The following is a 21018-nucleotide window of genomic DNA, read 5'->3' on the forward strand; positions in this document are numbered from 1 at the left end:
TGCCTCCCCCCTTCATTCATTGGTCAAGAGTCGTGTCTTCATCTCAAAAGCGCAGTTTATGAGTAGCGCAGAATATTCCAGAAGCACTTTTATAAAAATATGTTAGCAAAAAATGTTTTGCATGTATTGAACATACAACTGGAATCACTGACGTGGATTATGTAACACCAATAATGTGAGCTTTTTCCATTGGTCGCCATTGGCTGCTATCAAATCAAACTTTTTTCACTCCACTCTACATGAAAAAACTGAGATTGAAAATTTTTTTCAACCATCACTACAAAAATGATATGTGGTAAATAACACAAAAAATATTTTTGGTTGGAGTATTCTTTTAAGATCATAGTATGCAAATTGTTCAATAATCTCGATGTTCTGATCTGATTTTTCTATTTTATTATCAGAAAACTCCTTTCTCGTTGCTGCTTTGAGATGCTGATGTAAACCATCTTTGCTTACTTCTTTGAGTGTTGATTCTAGTGTCCCAGTACTTCTCAGCTTTAATTCGGGTCCTTGAGTGTTCATTTGCACAACTGGCTTTCTGGCCTGCTGTCACCCAAGTGCTCTTATGACCTGCGGTGTGCTGGTCTCTGCAGTGCAGACCCTTATAATCATCGCCTGCATTCCCACACGACTCTTTCTGGCTGTCATACATACTTGCTCTGGCATCACCGGGTGTGTTCGGCCACAACTTGCTCCGATGGGTTTGTTAATATTTTCCCTTCTGCATTGATAAGCCTGTGGTCCTCTCTTGCAGCCTTCATTATGTCTTCCTCATAGGGCTTCAGGCTTTAATGTTTTGCATGTATTGTTTCCATGAAATCGCAGGTGGTCCACAGGTTAACAATGAGTTCTGATGTTGCCAACGTTCATAACCTGATTTTGTGTACAAGTCAGAACTTGCACCGAATGTGGCCATTAATGAAAATATTGGCAAAAAGGCTTAATCTACTCTCTCTCTCTCTCTCTCTCTATATATATATAAATATATATATATATATATATATATATATATATATATATACACAGTACTGTGCAAAAGTTTTAGGCAGGTGCGAAAAAATGCTGTAAACAAAGAAAGCTTTCAAAAATGGAAGTGTTAATCATTTATTTTCATCAATCAACAAAATGCAGTGAATGAACAAAAAAGAAATCTAAATCAAATCAATATTTAGTGTGACCATCCTTTGCCTTCAAAACAGCATCAATTCTTCTAGGTACACTTGCACACAGTTTTTGAAGGAACTCGGTTGGTAGGTTGTTCCAAACATCTTGGAGAACTAACCACAGATCTTCTGTGGATGTAAACTTCCTGACATCCTTCTGTCTCTTCATGTAATCCCAGACACATACCATCACTTCCAGGACTTCTTGTTCTTCTTTACGCTGAAGATAGTTCTTAATGACTTTGGCTGTATGTTTGGGGTCGTTGTCCTGCTGCAGAATAAATTTGGGGTCAATCATACACCTCTCTGATGGTATTGCATGATGGATAAGTATCTGCCTGTATTTCTCGGCATTGAGAACACCATTAATTCTGACCAAATCTCCAACTCCATTTGCAGAAATGCAGCCCCAAACGTTCAAGGAACCTCCACCATGCTTCACTTTTGCCTGCAGACACTCATTATTGTACTGCTCTCCGGCCCTTCAACGAACAAACTGCCTTCTGCTACAGCCAAATATTTCAAATTTTCATCAGTCTAGAGCACCTGCTGCCATTTTTCTTCACCCCAGTTCCTATGTTTTCATGCATACTTGAGTTGCTTGGCCTTGTTTCCATGTTGGAGCTTTTTGGCTGCAACTCTTCCATGAAGACCACTTCTGGCCAGACTTCTCCTGACAGTAGATAGGAGTACCTGTATCCCACTGGTTTCTGCCAGTTCTGAGCTGATGGCACTGCTGGACATCTTCCGATTTCGAAGGGTAATAAGCTTGATGTGTCTTTCATCTGCTGCACTAAGTTTCCTTGGCCGACCACTGCGTCTACAATCCTCAATGTTGCCCGTTTCTTTGTGCTTCTTCAAAAGAGCTTGAACAGCACATCTTGAGACCCCAGTCTGCTTTGAAATCTTTGCCTGGGAGAGACCTTGCTGATGCAGTATAACTACCTTGTGTCTTGTTGCTGTGCTCAATCTTGCCATGACATGAAACTGTCTTCCACAACCTCACCTTGGTAGCAGAGTCTGACTGTTCCTCACCCAGTTTTAAGCCTCCTACACAACTGTTTCTATTTCAGTTAATGACTGTGTTTCAACCTACGTGTGACATTGATGATCATTAGCACCTGTTTGGTATAATTGGTTGATCAGACACCTGACTAGAATCCTACAAAATCCCTGACTTTGTGCAAGTGTACCTATAAGAATTGATGCTGGTTTGAAGGCAAAAGGCAGCAACACCAAATATTGATTTGATTTAGATTTTTCTTTTGTTCGCTCACTTTGCATTTTGTAAATTGATAACAATAAATAATCACTATTTCTGAAAGCATTCTTTGTTTACAGCATTTTTTCACACCTGCATAAAACTTTTGCACAGTACTGTACATATATATATAAAATCCTAAGCCTAAAAGTTCAACGATTTTATGTGACAATTTTATGTAACATTTTTTGTCACTCTTTAAATCGGGCTTATTTTAAAACCTACATATATATGTTTGGTATCATTGTTTTCAGAATTTATCGAACTTTAATGTGATGTTGTTAGATTTTCAGATTCTTATTTCGTTTTTAAATTATAAACTAAAAAATATCAAGAACTCACATCCTGTGAGACGAGACTTTGTGCCAAGAGATTTAACCACACCTGGGGCCGGAAATAAAAGACAAAGAGTACGACAGCTGCTGTACAGGCTATTAAACGTTTGGAGCGCCACACAAAATGCAGATCACGCAGCACAGCAGCGGCAGCAGCAAGCAAAGACAAGGTTATATAAAAAAAACAAAAAAAAACAAACCTATTTGTTTCCCATTGTATCACCGTTTAAGAGGGGGTTTTTGAAGAGCGGCCGCATCTCCTTGGGGTGCGTTTAGCCCCCCTCTTCACAACACAAGTGGCAGAGACATGAAGTGGCTGGCACGTAGTGTAGGCTGGGAGGGTTGGCGAGTAAAGGGCAAACCCCATAGTTAATCATTAACAGAAAAAAAAATTCCAAAGTAATTAGTGAAAGGACAGTGAAACAAGACTTTAAATCACAAAACAGAGATACTGTAAACTAAAATGATCCAAGGATATCACAGTGAAGTTGATTCAGAAAGTTGATTCAGACCTCTTCCTTTTCTGCACACTTTATTGAGTTATACGCTTCATTTCAAAGGGATAAATTTGCCATTTGTGCCCATCAATCTACATTCAGTAATTCAGAATGAGAAGGTGAAGCAGAAATGTGTGCAAATGTATTACCCCTTTAAACAGAGCCTTATTTTTGTTCATTCTCTTCTAATTTAAGTATAAAATTGAGTATAAAATTAATCACAAAACATCATCACACTAATGCAATGTCCCATATATTTGTCTCTTTCAGTTTTTTCTTCGTGCTGCATCGACATCGTGCACCAGAAGGTGTGAGCTTATTCGGTGCTTCAGGAACACTCAATAAAACTGAAATAAAAAAAAAATCAAGTGACGGTGAGATACGAAGAAGGCAGATTCACCAGCATTTGTGTGTCAGCTTTTATCCCTCCAGATTAGAGAATGTCCATTTCCATTGCCTCAAAACACCACTCACATCCACAGTTATTCCCAGTTTCAAATAAAAACTAACAGTGTCAGGTCCCTAGGGCGGTGTATGTATGGTGATCGTGAGTGAGAGAAGTGAAAAAAAGTTAACTTTCACAAGTCCTATAAATGTACATCGTCTGTTACAAACGCAAACCAAATGTATGTGTGTACTGTATATAATATTAACAATAAGAGCAGCTCACAACTGAAAAAAGCAAATACAGGAGACAGTCAGGATCGAACCGGGACTCTTGATTACAAGTCGGCAAATCTTACCATTATGCTACGGAAGCGGTTGTATCGTCCTTGACCCTTTTGTGAAAGTGTTTATTTGATCTTTGGACTTCAGGCGTCACACATTATATAGTTTATGCCTACATCTTGTAACATTTATTACTAAAATATGAAAAAGTTTCTGTTTTAACAATGTGTTTACACAGATTACTGTAGAAATGGAACACACATGAAATGCATGTGTTCCAAATAACAATCTATTATTTCCACTCTAAAACTCCAGCACTTCACTCCCAGATAATCAAACAAGGCATGAGCTGGGAGAGTTTTGTGAACTTTCTGCAATGGTGGGGGGATGGAATAGCCGGCTGCTTGCTGCTTGTCTTAATCAGCACATTTACAGGACAAAAGACGCTGATGGCGAGGTGCGAACAGATTTAAGGTGGGCTGGATTTACGATTTTTCTCGTAGGCTCTGGTAATACTAGTGTTAACGATGACTACAAGATCAGCAGATGTCCTGCAAACAACAAGACTGGACAGTTGTCACATACACTGAAATTTCAAGAGTGATGGCTATGTCCAGAGGACAGGAGAAGAATAAGACTAATAAAATATACTTTTATTTAATATAAATCACTTGGGTATAGACCAACAAACCAACCAGAAATAATGTATGCATTGATTGACACTGTATGTAAATTCAATAGTTAGAAAATGAACTTCTACCCTTTGTGTTTGGACCATTCTCATCATGCTGTACAGACTGCTGTGATGGATGCTCCCTCCTCAGCTTGGTGCTCCAACACTAATAAATGACCCAGATGGACAAGCTTTTCTTCTGCCTGATTATTGACTTGTTCTGGTAGAGGATAAGCTTCTTTCCTTAATTATTATGTTTGACTTCTACCTTTGTAAGTTGACAGTGCATGAACTCTTGTGGGTATTAACAGCATCTGTTATACTGAGCACTGTACAGTCAATATTCTAGGACAACCCCGATTCCGAAAAAGTTGGGACGCTGTGTAAAACGTAAATAAAAACAGAATGCAATGATTTACAAATCTCATAAACCCGTATTTTATTCACAATAGAACACAGAAAACATAGCAAATGTTTAAAGTGAAAAAAATGTACCATTTTAAGAAAAGAATAAGGTCACTTTGAATTTGATGGCAGCAACACGTCTCAAAAAAGTTGAGACAGGCCATGTTTACTACTGTGTAGCATTGCCTCTTCTTTAAGCAACAGTCCATATATGTCTGGGAACTGAGGAGACCAGCTGCTGGACTTTTGGGAGAAGAATGTTGCCTCATTCTTGTCTGATTTGGGATTCTAGCTGCTCAACAGCCCTGGATCTTCTTTGTCGTATTTTTTTGTTTCATGATGTGCCAAAAGTTTTTAATTTGTGAAACGTCTGGACTGCAGGCAGGCCATTTCAGCATCCGGACTCTTCTTCTATGACGCCATGCTGTTATAGTAGATGCAGTATGCGGTTTAGTATTGCCCTGCTGAAATATGAAAGGTGTGCCCTGAAAAAGATATGTTGCTCTACAACCTGTATATACCTTTAAACAGTGATGGTGCCCTTCCAGATGTGCAAGCTGACAATTCCATAGGCATTAATGCACTCCAATACCATCAGAGATGCAGGCTTTTGAGCCAAGCACTGATAACAAGCTGGATGGGCTCTCTTCTCTTTAGTCTCTCTTAGGAAGCAATGTTCATGTTTTCCAAAATAAAATTTTCTGACCACAGAACAGTCTTCCACTTTGCATCAGTCCATTTTACTTGAGCTTTGGCCCAGTAAAGACAGTGCCATTTCTGGATCATGTTTACATATGGCGGCATCTTTGCATGATAGAGCTTTAACTTGCATTTGTGGATGGCACAGCAAACTGTTCACAGACAATGATCTCTGGAGGTCTTCCTGAGCCCAGGCAGTGATTTCCATGACCTGTTTTTAATGCAATGCCGCCTGAGTGCCCAAAGATCACGGATAGCCAGTACTGATTTTTGACCTTGCCCCTGGCACACGGAGATTTCACCAGATTCACATAATCTTTTGATGATATTATGTACTGCAGGTGATGAGATATTCAATGTCTTCGCAATTTTACAATGATGAACATTATTTGGAAATTGTTCCACAATTTGTTGATGCATTTTTTTTGCAGATTGGTGGACCTCTGCCCATCTTTACTTCTGGTAGACTCTGCCTCTCTAAGACGCTGTTTTTATACCCAATCACCTTACTGACCTGTTGCCAGTTAACCTATTAGCTGTGAAATGTCCCCCCAGCTGTTTCTTTTTAGGACCACTGACTGTTCCAGCCTTTTGTTGTCCCCTCCCAACTTTTTTGAGATGTGTTGTTGCCATCAAATTCAAAATGACCTAAAAGTTTTCATGATATGGTAAAATGTCCCACTTTCAACATTATGTTTCCTATGTTCTATTGTGAATAAACTATGGCTTTATGAGGTTTGCATTCTGTTTTTATTTACATTTTACACACCATCCCAACTCTTTTTGGAGTCAGGGTTGTAGTTAACCTTTATTGAACACTCAGTGGGATACTCTTGTTTTTGGTGTGCTGTCAGAGAACAGGGACTTGGAGGAGATGGGCTAATTTAGACTTGCTAGGGGATGGGATGAGAGCCGTTCTTAACTACTTTCTCTGTCTTAGGAATCTTACTTGTTCCAAGGTTTGAAATGTGAAACCTACCAATACTGTAATTAAAACAGGAAGAAATATGACTCCAGGAAAATTTGAAAAAGATAAGTAATATCTTTAACAGAAAACATGAACAGTAAAAAAACAAAAAAACTAGGTTAACTGTGAATAGCTATTAAACTTTCTAAGTTAGAATGTCAAAGGTCTGAATCACAAGTAGAGGAGGAAAAAAAAGGAATAACATCTCAGTTAACTGGAGTGAGACGTACTGTAGCCATTTAAATATTACGGTACTTGTGTACTAAACAGATGGCATGACAAAGGAAAACAAAAGTGTTTTGACGAATTCATAACATATTTATTGGGATAAAAAAAACACATATAAAAATTTACAGAAATTGGAATATTATAGAAATACATACGTACAATTGTTTGGACAAATTCATTACATAAATTGAGGAGGGGAGGTTGCATAAGGTTTTCCCCTACCCATTCTAGTGTTGGGCTGCCGTCCATTTAGTACACTTGTACCCATATTACAGATGAAGGTAGAATGGGTTGAACAGGCACTTCAATTAACACAAAAAAACACTAAAAAGTGATCACCCTTTCTGCAGGTTTTCACATTTTATTGTCGTACAACATTGGGTCCCAGTGGATTTAAGTTTTCTTATTTGACAGTGATCATCTGAAAGAGACTGTTTAACGTCAAAGTGAAAACAAATCCTTGCAAAGTTGCCTAAATTAATTACAAATAAAGAACAAAATAATTGATTGCATAAGTATTCAGCATTTACTGACATACCTTTGGCAGCCATGACAGCCTTGAGTCTCTCTGCACAGGTCTCAATCAGCTTTGCACATCTGGACTCTGCCATTTGTCCACATTCCTCTTCTTTGTAGAACTGCTCAAGCTCTGCCAAGTGTCATGTTGATTGTGACTGAACAGCTTTTGTCAAATCCTGCCACAAATTCTGAATTGGATTGAGATTTGGACTCTGAATTGGCAACTCCACCACATTAACATTGTTGTTTTGAAGCCATTTCTCAGTAGCTTTAGCTTTATACTTGTGTTTGCTGTCCTGATGGAAAAAAAATGTGCAGGTTTTCATGTAGACTGCTCGTATTTGGCTGCTTTCATTTTACCCTCACAAGGCTTCCAGGGTCTGCTGCAGAGAAGCATCCCCACAGTGTAATGCTTCATGGTGGGGACTGGGTGTTTTTCATAATGTGTGGTGTTAACCTTACACCAAACATGATGTTTACTCTGATGGCCAGAGGGCTTAATTTTGGTCTATTCAGACACCAGACCCTTCTTCCAGTTGACTTTGCAGTCTCCTAGCAGCTTTCTGTCATGTGTGTTCTTCATTCTACCCCTCTCCCATAAAACCAAGACTGGTAAAACATTCATGCAACACTTGTTGCCAGCAGAGTCTCTCTAATCCCAGCCGATGTAGCTTGTACCTCCTTCAGAGTTCTCAGAGGTCTCACAGTGGCTTCACTCATTCTTCGTCTTGCACAATCACTCTGTTTTCCAAGACACTGACATTAAATTAAGGGTTAATGATTTAAACGTCAGGGAGCAGCACCGGCACACATCTATCCGCAGCAGCCTCCTCTGACAGTCTAGGAGCTGCTATTGCATTCCCTCATGCAATCATGCAAATAACTTGTCAACCTTACAATCAGACATTAATAACAATAAAAAAAAATACTTGGCTGAACAAAGATAAAAAATGAGAAATTATCATTTAAACTTCTAATCATGTAAACTACAACATGGAATATAAACACTGCTGTTGGTATCTAATCATCCACTGCTTTATTCTTTTAAGTTATGAAACACATCATTGGAAATTAGTGATTTACAACATAGAAAGAACTGAAAGAAAAATACTGAAGTGCAGATGACAAACATGACCACAGCAGATAGGTTACAGACTGAGTGACACTTTGTACAGGATCTTGGGATAAAATGGCACACATTATAAATTATAATAGCAATTTGAAAGTTTAGATTTTACAATAAACAAATACACTTTTGAAATACTTGATTAGAGCAATTCTTCTCAAGATATACTCCATATTAGCTCAGTAAAAACCATTTTGTTTTGTAACACTTTTGATAATTTGGAATTATTTGAAAAGGCACAATTCCAGCTTTGCCATATAAATTTAGTAAACATTTATGGCTACTGGCCTGTTTATCTTACCTATATAATAACTTAAAATTACTCTCAAATTTCAATTCTCTTTTGGGTAAAATGTACGTAAAGGCAGCAGCAATCTTGCCTGAAGAAGGGGCCTGAATAGCCTCAAAAGCTTGCATATTGTAATCTTTTTAGTTAGCCAATAAAAGGTGTCATTTTGCTTGGCTTTTCTCTACATTCATAATGGCTAACACGGTACAACACCCTAGTACTATTTAAGACCAGAAATCGAACTGTGACGCATACCAAAAATGAAGGAGTTTAACTCTTAAGAGGATTCTTTCTCAACTAAAAATAAAAATTATGAACTTAACCTGATGCTCAAATTAAGAGTAAAATCACTGAAGCTGCTGAATGTATTCATTCTTAAACATAGGCCCTTGATTTAATGAACAGTTTTGCATACAAAAAACACAATTTATATAAAAAGGGCACTTAAGTCTCTACAATTTGCACCTCAAACAGAGCTGACAGATGACTTCCCGTGGCTCTATACTCACTTTTTTACTTTACAAGTCATTTCTGGAGTTTTGTGTACTTTTAAGTTCCATTCATCACCAAGTTTTTTCTTTTATAGTATGCAATTTTTGAAAGTTTCTTACTTTGCAAAAACGTATATATCAAATATATTTCTTTGATTACCTAACTATTAGTCTGACAGGGCCATCATGATTATCAAAAGAAAACAGAAGTCAACAATCCGTTGTAGTTTGTAGTGAATAGCTCTGTCCACAGGAATCTCTTCCTAAAAACCCACCTCCAGTCTGTGCACTTTAAATGGGAACAGCAAAACAAACCAAACAAAAGACTTGAAGCTGAGAGGAAATAAAAAGATAAAAAAAGCTGCAGCAATCTAATCACTCAGTAGAACAAGGTCACTGAAGCTTGAAATGGACACAGCAACAAAGGAGACAGTCACACATGTACACATAAGCCACTGCAGCTATGAGGCCTCCACATTTATTAGAAGAGCTTCCGTCTTCTAAAGTATGCTTCTGTCATTTTGACTGTTGTATCAATATATGAAGTAACAGCAAACAGAGTTTATATAAGCATTGTTGCCTACATATATACTACGTGTTAAAATGCTGCATCTATTCTGGCACGGCTTGTTTGCAACTCCAATTAATCAGTAATGTGAACTTCCTTTAGTTTTTCAGTTAGATGTGGAGTCAGAAGGTGGGTGCTGTGCAGCTTTCTCCCTGATTTTATTGGTGTCGTTATGCAGATTTGTTCATTCAGGTATTTTGAGCACTGAAATCGACATCTCCTGTGGCTCTTTGTTATTAATGGTAGTTCTTTTGACAGGGTGTGACACACTGTTTACTTCATGAACATTGCTTCCAGTTATTTTACCCTTACTTTGACTCCTACACTACACTAACAATAGTTTCTCTCAGTTGAACATACAGAATGGGAAAGTTGCTCTTCAGCTGTTTGGTAACTTTCTAACCAAAGTCTGGCAAATTGTGAAAAATAACGTCACCCGATCGGATAACCTCTTTGTGGCAAATGACTACTGTGGCTCCATCACTTCTGTGAAGAAGCAGGTGCTAATGTTACGTTTTAATATCTATTGAATGTATACATCAATTTAACAGTGAGTCACAGTTTTCTCAACTAAGGTTACAGCTGCACTACTAAATATTTGTTTAAAAATGCAGACATTAATTGCTCTTTGTCCACACAACACCAGTGACTTAAACCCTTGAGATGGAAAATCTAGAAAGGCTTTGCAGTGCCATATATTTATGAAAACTCAGATTTGCCTTTGTAATGTGGATGGGTGAAAACAGTCTCGAAAATGTTCAATCTAATTGCACTCTGAATTGTTCATTCTTGTTACGCAGCCCTTCCCTGACTGGATTCTGCTCATTAAAATGTCTCATTCCCCAACTGGTCATTCTTAATAAAAAAAAACCCTATTCCAACACAGTAGACACAGAGGCGCCTGTCGTGTTGCTTACTTGTATTCATATAAATTCTACTTTGTACAGTCTGAATGCTGCATAAATGCACAAAAGGCAAATATTTTCCTTGTCGCAACAGTTACACAAAAAATCCATCCCTTCACAGAGAACACTTTTTGTCTTGTATTTGCCAATTCACATGTGCATAGTGCATGTGAATGTCTTTCATTAAATGTTTTTTCCATCATTTTACTGTGGGCAGAGATGCTTTTGTAAACAATGTGAAACCATTTGTGTGGACAAAAATCATTTTCATTCAAAAATGGTGTTTCTAAATGAAAACACAGTGGTGAGGATGTAGCCTTAGAAACTTAAAAATGAACAGGTTTTATAGTCTGATGAAGTGTTTTAAATGTTGTAGTAAAGTAATAGGTGGTGAAGGGGTGACTCAAAAGTAAAGAAAACTTCAGGGATGACCTGCAGACCCTGCATGACAATGTCTGTCAGCTCCACTTGAGGCAAACGATCTTTCCTAAGGGTGCACCGAAAGCTCTAAATTATCCCTTCAGTCTCACTTTTGATATTCCAAACTAATATTTGTTTATTCTCCTGATAATAAATGCTTTTTCAACTAACATGAATCTCACATAATTTCACTTTATTGATTCTCTCAGTCAACTGGAAGAACACATCCACAGAATACTGAAAGAGGCCCACAACTCCTACAGCCTCATTATAAGTCTGAGCAGAAGTCACTGAGATGCTCTACTCTCAGTCTCACTTTGGTGTGCATTGGTGTCTTTGCAAAAACTGTCATTTTATGGGCAAGTCAGCAATAGAAACAAGATGCTTGTGGGCTGCATCTACTTGAAATAAGCGACCACATCTGCCTCAGTCATTTATGAGCATGGGGACTCAAAAAGACAATTAATCATACCCAACGGTTACCTGGATTTTCACCTATAAAAATACCTCACACTTTGAGTCGGCTTTCTGGTGCAAGGATACCATCAAATTTCAGCCAGCAGATGGTAATGAAGTAGGAGTTCCCTACTTATGTGAATTTCCCATTGGGATTAATAAAGTATCTATCTATCTATCTATCTATCTATCTATCTATCTATCTATCTATCTATCTATCTATCTATCTATCTATCTATCTATCTATCTATCTATCTATCTATCTATCTATCTATCTATCTATCTATCTAAAACCCTGGGTATAGCAGTCATAGAACAACACAACAAAAGAAGACAGCACAGCCAGTTGAAGAACTCTGCTATGACTGGTAATGCTGAATATAAACTGAGATAAATTAGGCATGGTCCTGGTCAAAGAAGAATTCTTAATACTTTGGAAATTACTAAAGTAACACTTAAAAGGCTAAAGCTAATCAAAGATTGAGCCTAATATGCAACCAAATTTTTAGGGCATGAATATTAAGTATATGATAATGCAACTGTAGAGATTTAAAAACATGATTAATGACATTTCAGTTCTGTAGGGGATTGGCTGTATACACTACACCACAAAAGTTATTTCTGTTTGCCATTGCTCTTCATGAAAAAAACTATGTAAACATTAAATGACAGAACCTTTAGGCACGCCACTTCTAAAAATGGTCTAATAACCAATTAGATGATGCTAGAAGTGCCATAAGTTATTGGATGCAGTTCACTTCTGGGCAATTAAAAGCAATGTCACATTAAATAACTACTAGTAAGAAGGGATATCAAATTTGATGTCTGCAATTGCAGATCTTGTCACCCGAGACATGCTGCCTGATGTAGTCGGTGCCAGTGTGAAGGGTTTACAGGTACAGCAAGAAGCAAATTCAAACTTGTTCAGCTTTGTCAGGGTGAGGCTGGTTGGACAGGGGCACTGGGGATGTCAGAATACCTGACTGAAATCACAGGAGTGTGCTATGACTGTTTCCAACTTGTTACGATTACATAAACGAAGTGTGTATCTGAAACTCACTGAAAAAGTTATGCAACGTGACATGACCTGAAGACAGGAATCCTTTTGAAGGTTCCGTCACTCATTTCTTTAATTATGATTGCTAAAGAGAGACCAGACTACAAAATGGCAGAATAAAAATGACTTGACTATAGTTTTTCTAGAAATGAAACATTAGAAACCAAAACCAAGACCAAATGAAAGAAGCCTTTATGGTCTGATGAGACTGACTTTCCATTTTTTGGTCTCTCTGATAAGGACTTTTGTTGCAAGTATACTAATGAACACCACCTACCTTATGAGGAATGGAGGTGCGTTATTTGAAAAGGTGCTTCTATGTGATCCCACTAGAATGTTAAACAAAGAAATAGGGTAAAGTGGCTACAGAAGAGAACTGAGATATCATAAATAAAAAGCCTTTTGGAAGAGATCATGAATTGGTCAAAGTCTTATCAGAATGGCTTAAAAACAAAAAAGACAGGGCAGAAATTCAAAAAAGCTCTTCTTCAAATGTTTTTGTAAAAATGTCTGAGAAATATTACAAAGACTAAGGGACCAAAGGATAAAACAAACCACTAAGTGTGTAAATGTGCAAGACTGGGACAAAAGCGACCAAAGAGACACAAGTGCGGTAACATTTGCTTGTATTGCATATTAAAGTTATTGAGCATGAATACTCACAATTTTAAAAATAATTTTGAATGCTCTGCCAAATTATGTTTTCACTTAAGTCTAATAAAAAATGTTGGTGTAAACACCAATTCCACATTGAAAGGCAATTCATTTGTAATAGGCCTGTGGGAGTATGTGGGTGACACACTTCTTATTGCCACAATTCTGTTACTGGACAAACTTATCCACAAAAGATGACAAAGCATTTTGGTGTAGTGGGTGAATGACGTGTCCCTGATGTGAGATTTAACACAAGACAAAATAACAAACATCAGCTTATCATCATCAGTCGTGAGGTTAAAGCAAAACCCTTCACAAATAAGAAATGATTTTCGATATTTTCAATGACCTTGTCATAGACAACACTGTACATGAAACTCCCATTTCAAAATCCTAATCTTCATCAGAATTATTCCGAGCAGACCAAGCAATTCCACAGACCAGCAGCACTGTCATTCACTTACAAGTAGCAACTAAACAAGTTTTTTTTTTTTTTTTTGTTCTTTATTTCACCTTATACAATTTCTTGTATTAGGAATTTGGTAGTTTTCGCATACCCCTTGGGGTCAGAGCGCAGGGTCAGCCATTGTACAGCGCCCCTGGAGCAATTACAGGTTAAGGGCCTTGCTCAAGGGCCCAGCAGAGCAGTGGCCTTTTTTTGGCAGTGACGGGGATTCGAACCGGCAACCTTTGGCATACCAGCGCATTTGTTTGGAGAGAACACCTTCTATTCAGTCTAAATAGCCAACCACTTATTCATGGGCAACAAAGCATAACTAAGTACTAGGACTGGCATTTTAACTGGCACTCTGGTCTCCAGCACCGTGAACTTATTTACAGCTGGCAATGACCATCAGGCCATTTTTGCTGGTGAACTTGAACCTGAGTTATTGAGACTGGGTACGGACGCCCAGACTGCCAGACCCCTAACTTCTAAGGAAAAGGTAAACAAAAATATTTGCAGTTAGGAACATTAAAAGCTAAGTTCAATATTTTTCCAAGTAAAATTTATTTCTTCATAATCATGGAAAATATTATTGACACATGAAGTTGTTTTCTGAAGTAAAACTTTTTTTTTTTTTTATAAATTTAAAAAATAATTTTTCTATTCAAGCTAGGAACCCAGTGTCCATACGTGATTGAAAAAGCCTTAAAACTGACCTAATACGTTAATTTTTTGGTATCAAGTATTGATTTGCATCTTGAAATTACGCCCATATTGCAATGAAGCACATTCTTGTCATTTTAGGAAGCAAAAAAGTACACCATTTTTGTGAGATTCTAACATTTTAAAATGAGACCAGCTGTGAGTCTGTTTTGTCAATTTCCCAGTTCATCTCACTCCATAGTACTCTTGCTCTGTAGACAGTTACACAATAATACCAGAAAAAAAAAGAATCACAATTATGATTGCATATATTCTTTCGCCATATGGAAAATACCATCTACAGCTGGACTGATAAAGCAGGCGTGTGCTTGAGTGAGAGAATACTGAGCTCACGTAGCAGGCAATGAGGTGAGAATTGAACAGTCATTCAGTGCTTCAATGGAGAAAAGATGCTACAGCGTATCCATGTATTGCCCCACTTTAAGCCCTGCATATATCTATACACACATTCACCCAACTGTATTCCTAACCCTCTAATCCACAGCAGGATCACAGAGCAGCTATAGTCTATCTCAGCAAGCACTGGACACAAGGACGAACTATCACCGGAAATGGCGTCAGTCCAAAGCAGGGCGAAAAAACACACAAACACACATTAGGCAGCAATGACAATCCACCTAAGTTTAATCACACTGGAGTTTAGCAAGTTGAGTAGAGATGTTTTAGCATAAGCACAGAGGTCTGTCATTCCTGCTTCACAGCGTCAGGTTCTACATGGAGTCTGCCTGTATTTAAAGATTGAGTGGCAATCTGGTCAATGAATGTACTCACTCAAACATATTGTGCTCAGTTCTTTTATTACTACATCATCAGCAACAGTAACTCATAATGCATTGAAATATTAAATAATAATTAAAAAAACAAGAACAGGTTTGTGGTGCTTCAATCTACTCTATCACCCACTTTTTGTTTTTGGTCGCGTGTGTGTAAGACACGACACAGCAAGTGACTTGACTCTTTCAAAAAATCTAAGGAGTTTAATCAGTATGATTCAGATGTATTGTTTTGGATGCAAAGTACAATGAATCTCCTATGTACTCTTTTCGCTTTGCCACCACTAGCCGTGCACCTCACATCATGGCCTATGTAAAATAACTACAATGGTGGGGTTATGGGTGACATTGCGGTGTTATAACTTCATAGACTTTGCAAGCACGTCAACTGAGCAAGAAAACTAAACTCACCTTCAGAAAAGTCAGTTGCCTTTTGTTATCACAAGAATGCCTCATAAAAGCAGAAGGTACTCTTTCTTAAACTGAAAACTTTGCCACTTCAAAGTGGATGAATTTGGTAAGTTTTAAGGCTTTTTTATTTTTTATAAATCACCTATGGATGTGGCGTTCCACAGAGCTCCATTGTAAGCTGCTTAGAACAGACACATACTTTTAAAGTTTATAAAAAACGCTTCAATTTTGAAAATAATTAATAAGCCCACATAAATATATGAAAACAATGAATATATACCTTTATTTGTGAAGAAATAACTTTGATTTGAAAAATACCAACGTTCTCCATTAAGTGTATAATACCAAAAACTAAATGAAGAAACTACTTCATAAAGTTTGTTTTGTAAAATAAAAACATTACAACTTGACACAAAAAGTGAAATAACTATTTAAATACACATAAAAATATGAAACCCAAGAGTTTAACACGTGTGCTTAGCAAATGGGAAAAAAAGAATTATTTTGGTAGATGTGGTGAGAACAGTGAAATATTAAATTGTAAATTAATTTAGACGAACCCGAAAAACAAAATGTAAGCATTCAAATATATAGACACTAAACAATTTACACACGTCACTGTTTCTGTCAAGGAGAATACTGTAATACGCACTTGGTTATTCTCCATAGGAGACTGCATTCTATAGTCAGAACTTAAATTAATAAAATAAAAAAGGTGCCGACTTTATTTACATGTATTTAATAATTTTGTGTATTGCTTAATTATTCAAAATATCATGCAAATTATAATCACAGTACCCTATTACCCACAAATAAAAGAGGATGCAGAAATATTATTGTGCATGGATGTTTTATTATGGATGAGCCCTACTGTGTTGATCTACTCCGTAAGAAATTCTTAAGCAGCACATTAACCCACCTAGCACAAAACTGCAACAGACGACACCTGAGGAGACATCTGCCAGATCTTAACTTTTTCCCTTTAGTCTATACACAAATTAAGCCCAACCTTGCATATCAAAAGGCAATAGACAATTGATATTTTTGAAACAGGCCTATTTCAGGGAGTCATGTTTTTTGGAAACAGTACCTTACTACATGAGGTGCCCTTCTATGTGTGACTGAATTGTCTACTGAATTCCCATTAAGCTATTTTCCATGTAACTTTAATATGTAAGTAGTAAATCTTTGTATCTGTAAAAGTTCTGCCACATTTAATTAAAATATATTATGGAAATAATGTTAAGAAATACAGTAGGAAATTATACTAGTGGCTCATGGTTTTTAAGGCATTACACAGAATTGCATAAAGTGAAATACTGAAGGGCAGTTTAAATTTCACATTTAGAAAATGCATATTAAGTATTCAAATTAAAACTACTATAAAATTTAAAACATCCTTAACAATTCCAGACCTTTTCTCATCTATGCAGATTTTAAAAATAGTGATATGTTTTTACCATTCAAAATATATATTTTAAAAAGTATACACCTAAAAAAAAACAAAAAAAACATATACACATTCAAAGTGCAATGCATTTTTTTTTAACAGGTTTGCATAACAAAAGCGTGTTAAGATGGCATTGGATTGTTCTTAAATTAAAAATATTTACAAATAAATAATATAAATCCAATTATTGTACCTAATTTTGACAACATTTTTAAGATCTATTACTTAAATCATGGAAGTGGTTGCATTACACTTCTACTCTAAATTGTATCTGATGGCCACTTGAACCCTACGAGGGCATAAGCAGGCTGTTAACAGATACTGTAATGTAATTGTTAAACTTCTGAAAAATCTTTATGCAGACACTACATGGGTCAATATCAACTTAGTAAAAGGTGGTCATAAACAGTGCTAGTGACTATTATTTGAATAATTAAAAGGGGATCAAAGAGAGGAACACAAGAAAACGTAATTTGGCAGCATTTTTGAACATTTAGGAGAACTTTCCCTTAAAAAGTAAATCTTTGTGGCATACAATGCGTGATCATCAAGGCTTCTCAGCAGCACTGTTGCTAGGGTCTGAAATTCTGAGCCTTGAGCTATAGTATGAGCTTTGACGATAGGTGGAATCGATCTCCTCAAGGAGACCTTTCTCTTCACTGTCTTTCTGCAGACTTTCATCAAAATTGGTCTTTTCCCATGGAACGCTAATTGATGTCTCCAGTACTTTTGCTTCAGCATCATCTTTTGGCAAAACACTCCCCAACGAGTATTTTAGTGTTTCTTTTGGCTGTTTCTCTCTACGGGCAGCTCGTGCTATATCATTTCTTGGCGAGTCACTTCTGTATGAAGACTGTGGATTTAGACTATAGTTTTCCTTGACGGAAGGTGACAGATCTTTAAGGCCTTTGTAACTTTGCCTACGTGGTGATGGTGGAAGAAGCCTTCCATGAATTATGCTGTCATCCTGTCCAAGATTCCATCCTGTCTGTTCACTACTGCTAGAACTAATTTGTGCAAGATTACTCTCACTTGGAGTATTTGATTTGTTCTGAAAAGAAAAAGTTAATACAGTTAAATAAAATTTCCAAGGCATGTTAAGCATAACAGCAGATGCTTAGCTTCAATAGTGCAAAACACATGGAGATGAAAAATACACTCACTGGCCACTCCATTAGGTACACTTATTTAGTAGTTTGCCTCCTGGACAGTCTGAATCTTTAAGGCCTAAATAAAGTGCTGAAAAATATCCTTCCATATTTACACTACCACTTCCATCCTGTACTGCTGACACACAGAAGAATGGATCCAAGAATTCATTTTAACTACACCAAAATCTTATCCTATTATCTGTCACAGTCGAATCTGGGATTCACCTTGTGACCTTTTTTTCAGTCTTCAGTTGAACAGTTTCAGTGATCATGAGCCAACTATTGCCTCATCTTCCTGTACTCAGCTAACAGAAGTGGAACTCTGCATGGTCTTCAGCTGCTCTAGTCCAGGGGTAGGCAACGTCAGTCCTGGAGTGCCACAGTATGTGCAGGTTTTTGTTCCAACCCAGTTCCTTAACGAGAACTCAATTATTGCTGATGAAGCACATATTGCTTAAGTGACATTTTAATGCTTCATTTTAGTGGTCTCGCTTGTTAAGGTTCTCCAACCTTAATTGCTTATTTCAATCTTAAACTGCTGCATTCAGTGTTTTAATTGCTCCTTATTAGCAATAAGATGTAAAAGACAAAGCAGCCAGCAGTTCTCCAGCTAGCTTTTTTCCAATTACATCTGTGTGTGTTCATCATGCACGGTTTGATTTAATAAAACACTTAATAGAAAAATGTGACAGACTGAAAATGATCTGTTTAGGCTTCAAATCATTTGGATGATATCCTTGGAAAGGAAAAAAATCTACGATATAAAAGCCTTACATTGCACAGACTAACAAACCATAAAATTAAATAAGGTCTGAGATTGGCAATGATTGGTTTCTAATTAAGCAATTGGGTTGAATGAAAACCTGTAGCCACTGCGGCTCACCAGGACCGACGTTGCCTACCCCTGTTTTACATCTTATTGCTAATAAGGAGCAATTAAAACACTGAATGCAGCAGTTTAAGATTGAAATAAGCAATTAAAGTTGGAGAACCTTAACCAGCGAGACCACTAAAATGAAGCATTAAAATGTCACTTAAGCAATATGTGCTTCATCAGCAATAATTGAGTTCTCATTAAGGAACTGGGTTGGAACAAAAACCTGCACATACTGTGGCACTCCAGGACCGACGTTGCCTACCCCTGCGTCTAGTCCATCTACTTCAAGGATCGATACATTGTGCATTCAGAGAAGCCATTCTGCATACCACTATTGAGTATTTCTGAACGTAATGTCAGCTCAAAGGAGATGTTTTTACCAATTGAACTACTACTTACTGGATTTCTTCTTTATTGAACCATTCACTGTAAAACCTGCAAAATGCATTATGTAAAAATTACAGGAATTCAGGTGTTTCTGGAATGCTGGAACCACTACACTGACACTGAAAATCATATACCAGATTCAAAGAACTTAGATAATTTTCCCTATTCTCAAAAACAGTTAAACCTCTTGACCAAGTCTGCATGCTATAGACATAAATGTATGTATATACAGTGCATCCGGAAAGTATTAACAGCGCATCACTTTTTCCACATTTTGTTATGTTACAGCCTTATTCCAAAATGGATTAAATTCATTTTTTTCCTCAGAATTCTACACACAACACCCCATAATGACAACGTGAAAAAAATTTACTTGAGATTTTTGCAAATTTATTAAAAATAAAAAAATTGAGAAAGCACATGTACATAAGTATTCACAGCCTTTGCCATGAAGCTCACAATTGAGCTCAGGTGCATCCTGTTTCCCCTGATCATCCTTGAGATGTTTCTGCAGCTTAATTGGAGTCCACCTGTGGTAAATTCAGTTGATTGGACACAACTTGGAAAGGCACACACCTGTCTATATAAGGTCCCACAGTTGACAGTTCATGTCAGAGCACAAACCAAGAATGAAGTCAAAGGAATTGTCTGTAGACCTCCGAGACACGATTGTCTTGAGGCACAAATCTAGGGAAGGTTACAGAAAAATTTCTGCTGCTTTGAAGGTCTCAATGAGCACAGTGGCCTCCATCATTCGTAAGTGGAAGAGGTTCGAAACCACCAGGACTCTTCCTAGAGCTGGCCGGCCATCTAAACTGAGCGATCGGGGGAGAAGGGCCTTAGTCAGGGAGGTGACCAAGAACACGATGGTCACTTTGTCAGAGCTCCAGAGGTCCTCTGTGGAGAGAGGAGAACCTTCCAGAAGGACAACCATCTCTGCAGCAATCCACCAATCAGGCCTGTATGGAAGAGTGGCCAGACGGAAGCCACTTCTTACTAAAAGGCACATGGCAGCCCGCCTGGAGTTTGCCAAAAGGCACCTGAAGGACTCTCAGACCATGAGAAAAAAAATTCTCTGGTCTGATGAGACAAACATTGAACTCTTTGGTGTGAATGCCAGGCGTAACATTTGGAGGAAACCAGGCACCGCTCATCACCAGGCCAATAACACCCCTACAGTGAAGCATGGTGGTGGCAGCATCATGCTGTGGGGATGTTTTTCAGTGGCAGGGACTGAGAGACTAGTCAGGATAAAGGGAAAGATGACTGCAGCAATGTACAGAGACATCCTGGATGAAAACCTGCTCCAGAACGCTCTTGACCTCAGACTGGGGCGATGGTTCATCTTTCAGCAGGACAACGACCCTAAGCACACAGCCAAGATATCAAAGGAGTAGCTTCAGGACAACTCTGTGA

General features: G+C 37.7%; 1 protein-coding gene across 2 annotated transcripts in view; it reads right to left on the reverse strand.

Annotated features, from left to right (window-relative positions):
- Positions 1 to 8432: 8432 nt before the first annotated feature.
- The window catches only part of dennd1b (DENN/MADD domain containing 1B), a 385932-nt gene continuing 373346 nt past the window's right edge, over positions 8433 to 21018 (reverse strand). For both annotated transcript variants that reach the window (XM_028811040.2, XM_028811041.2), the window contains one exon: positions 8433 to 18238. In XM_028811040.2, the coding sequence (XP_028666873.1) occupies positions 17735 to 18238 (504 nt within the window). In that variant the 3' untranslated portion in view covers positions 8433 to 17734. The remainder of the gene's footprint in view (positions 18239 to 21018) is intronic.

This window comes from Erpetoichthys calabaricus, chromosome 10, assembly GCF_900747795.2.
Source record: "Erpetoichthys calabaricus chromosome 10, fErpCal1.3, whole genome shotgun sequence".
Classification (NCBI taxonomy): domain Eukaryota; kingdom Metazoa; phylum Chordata; class Cladistia; order Polypteriformes; family Polypteridae; genus Erpetoichthys; species Erpetoichthys calabaricus.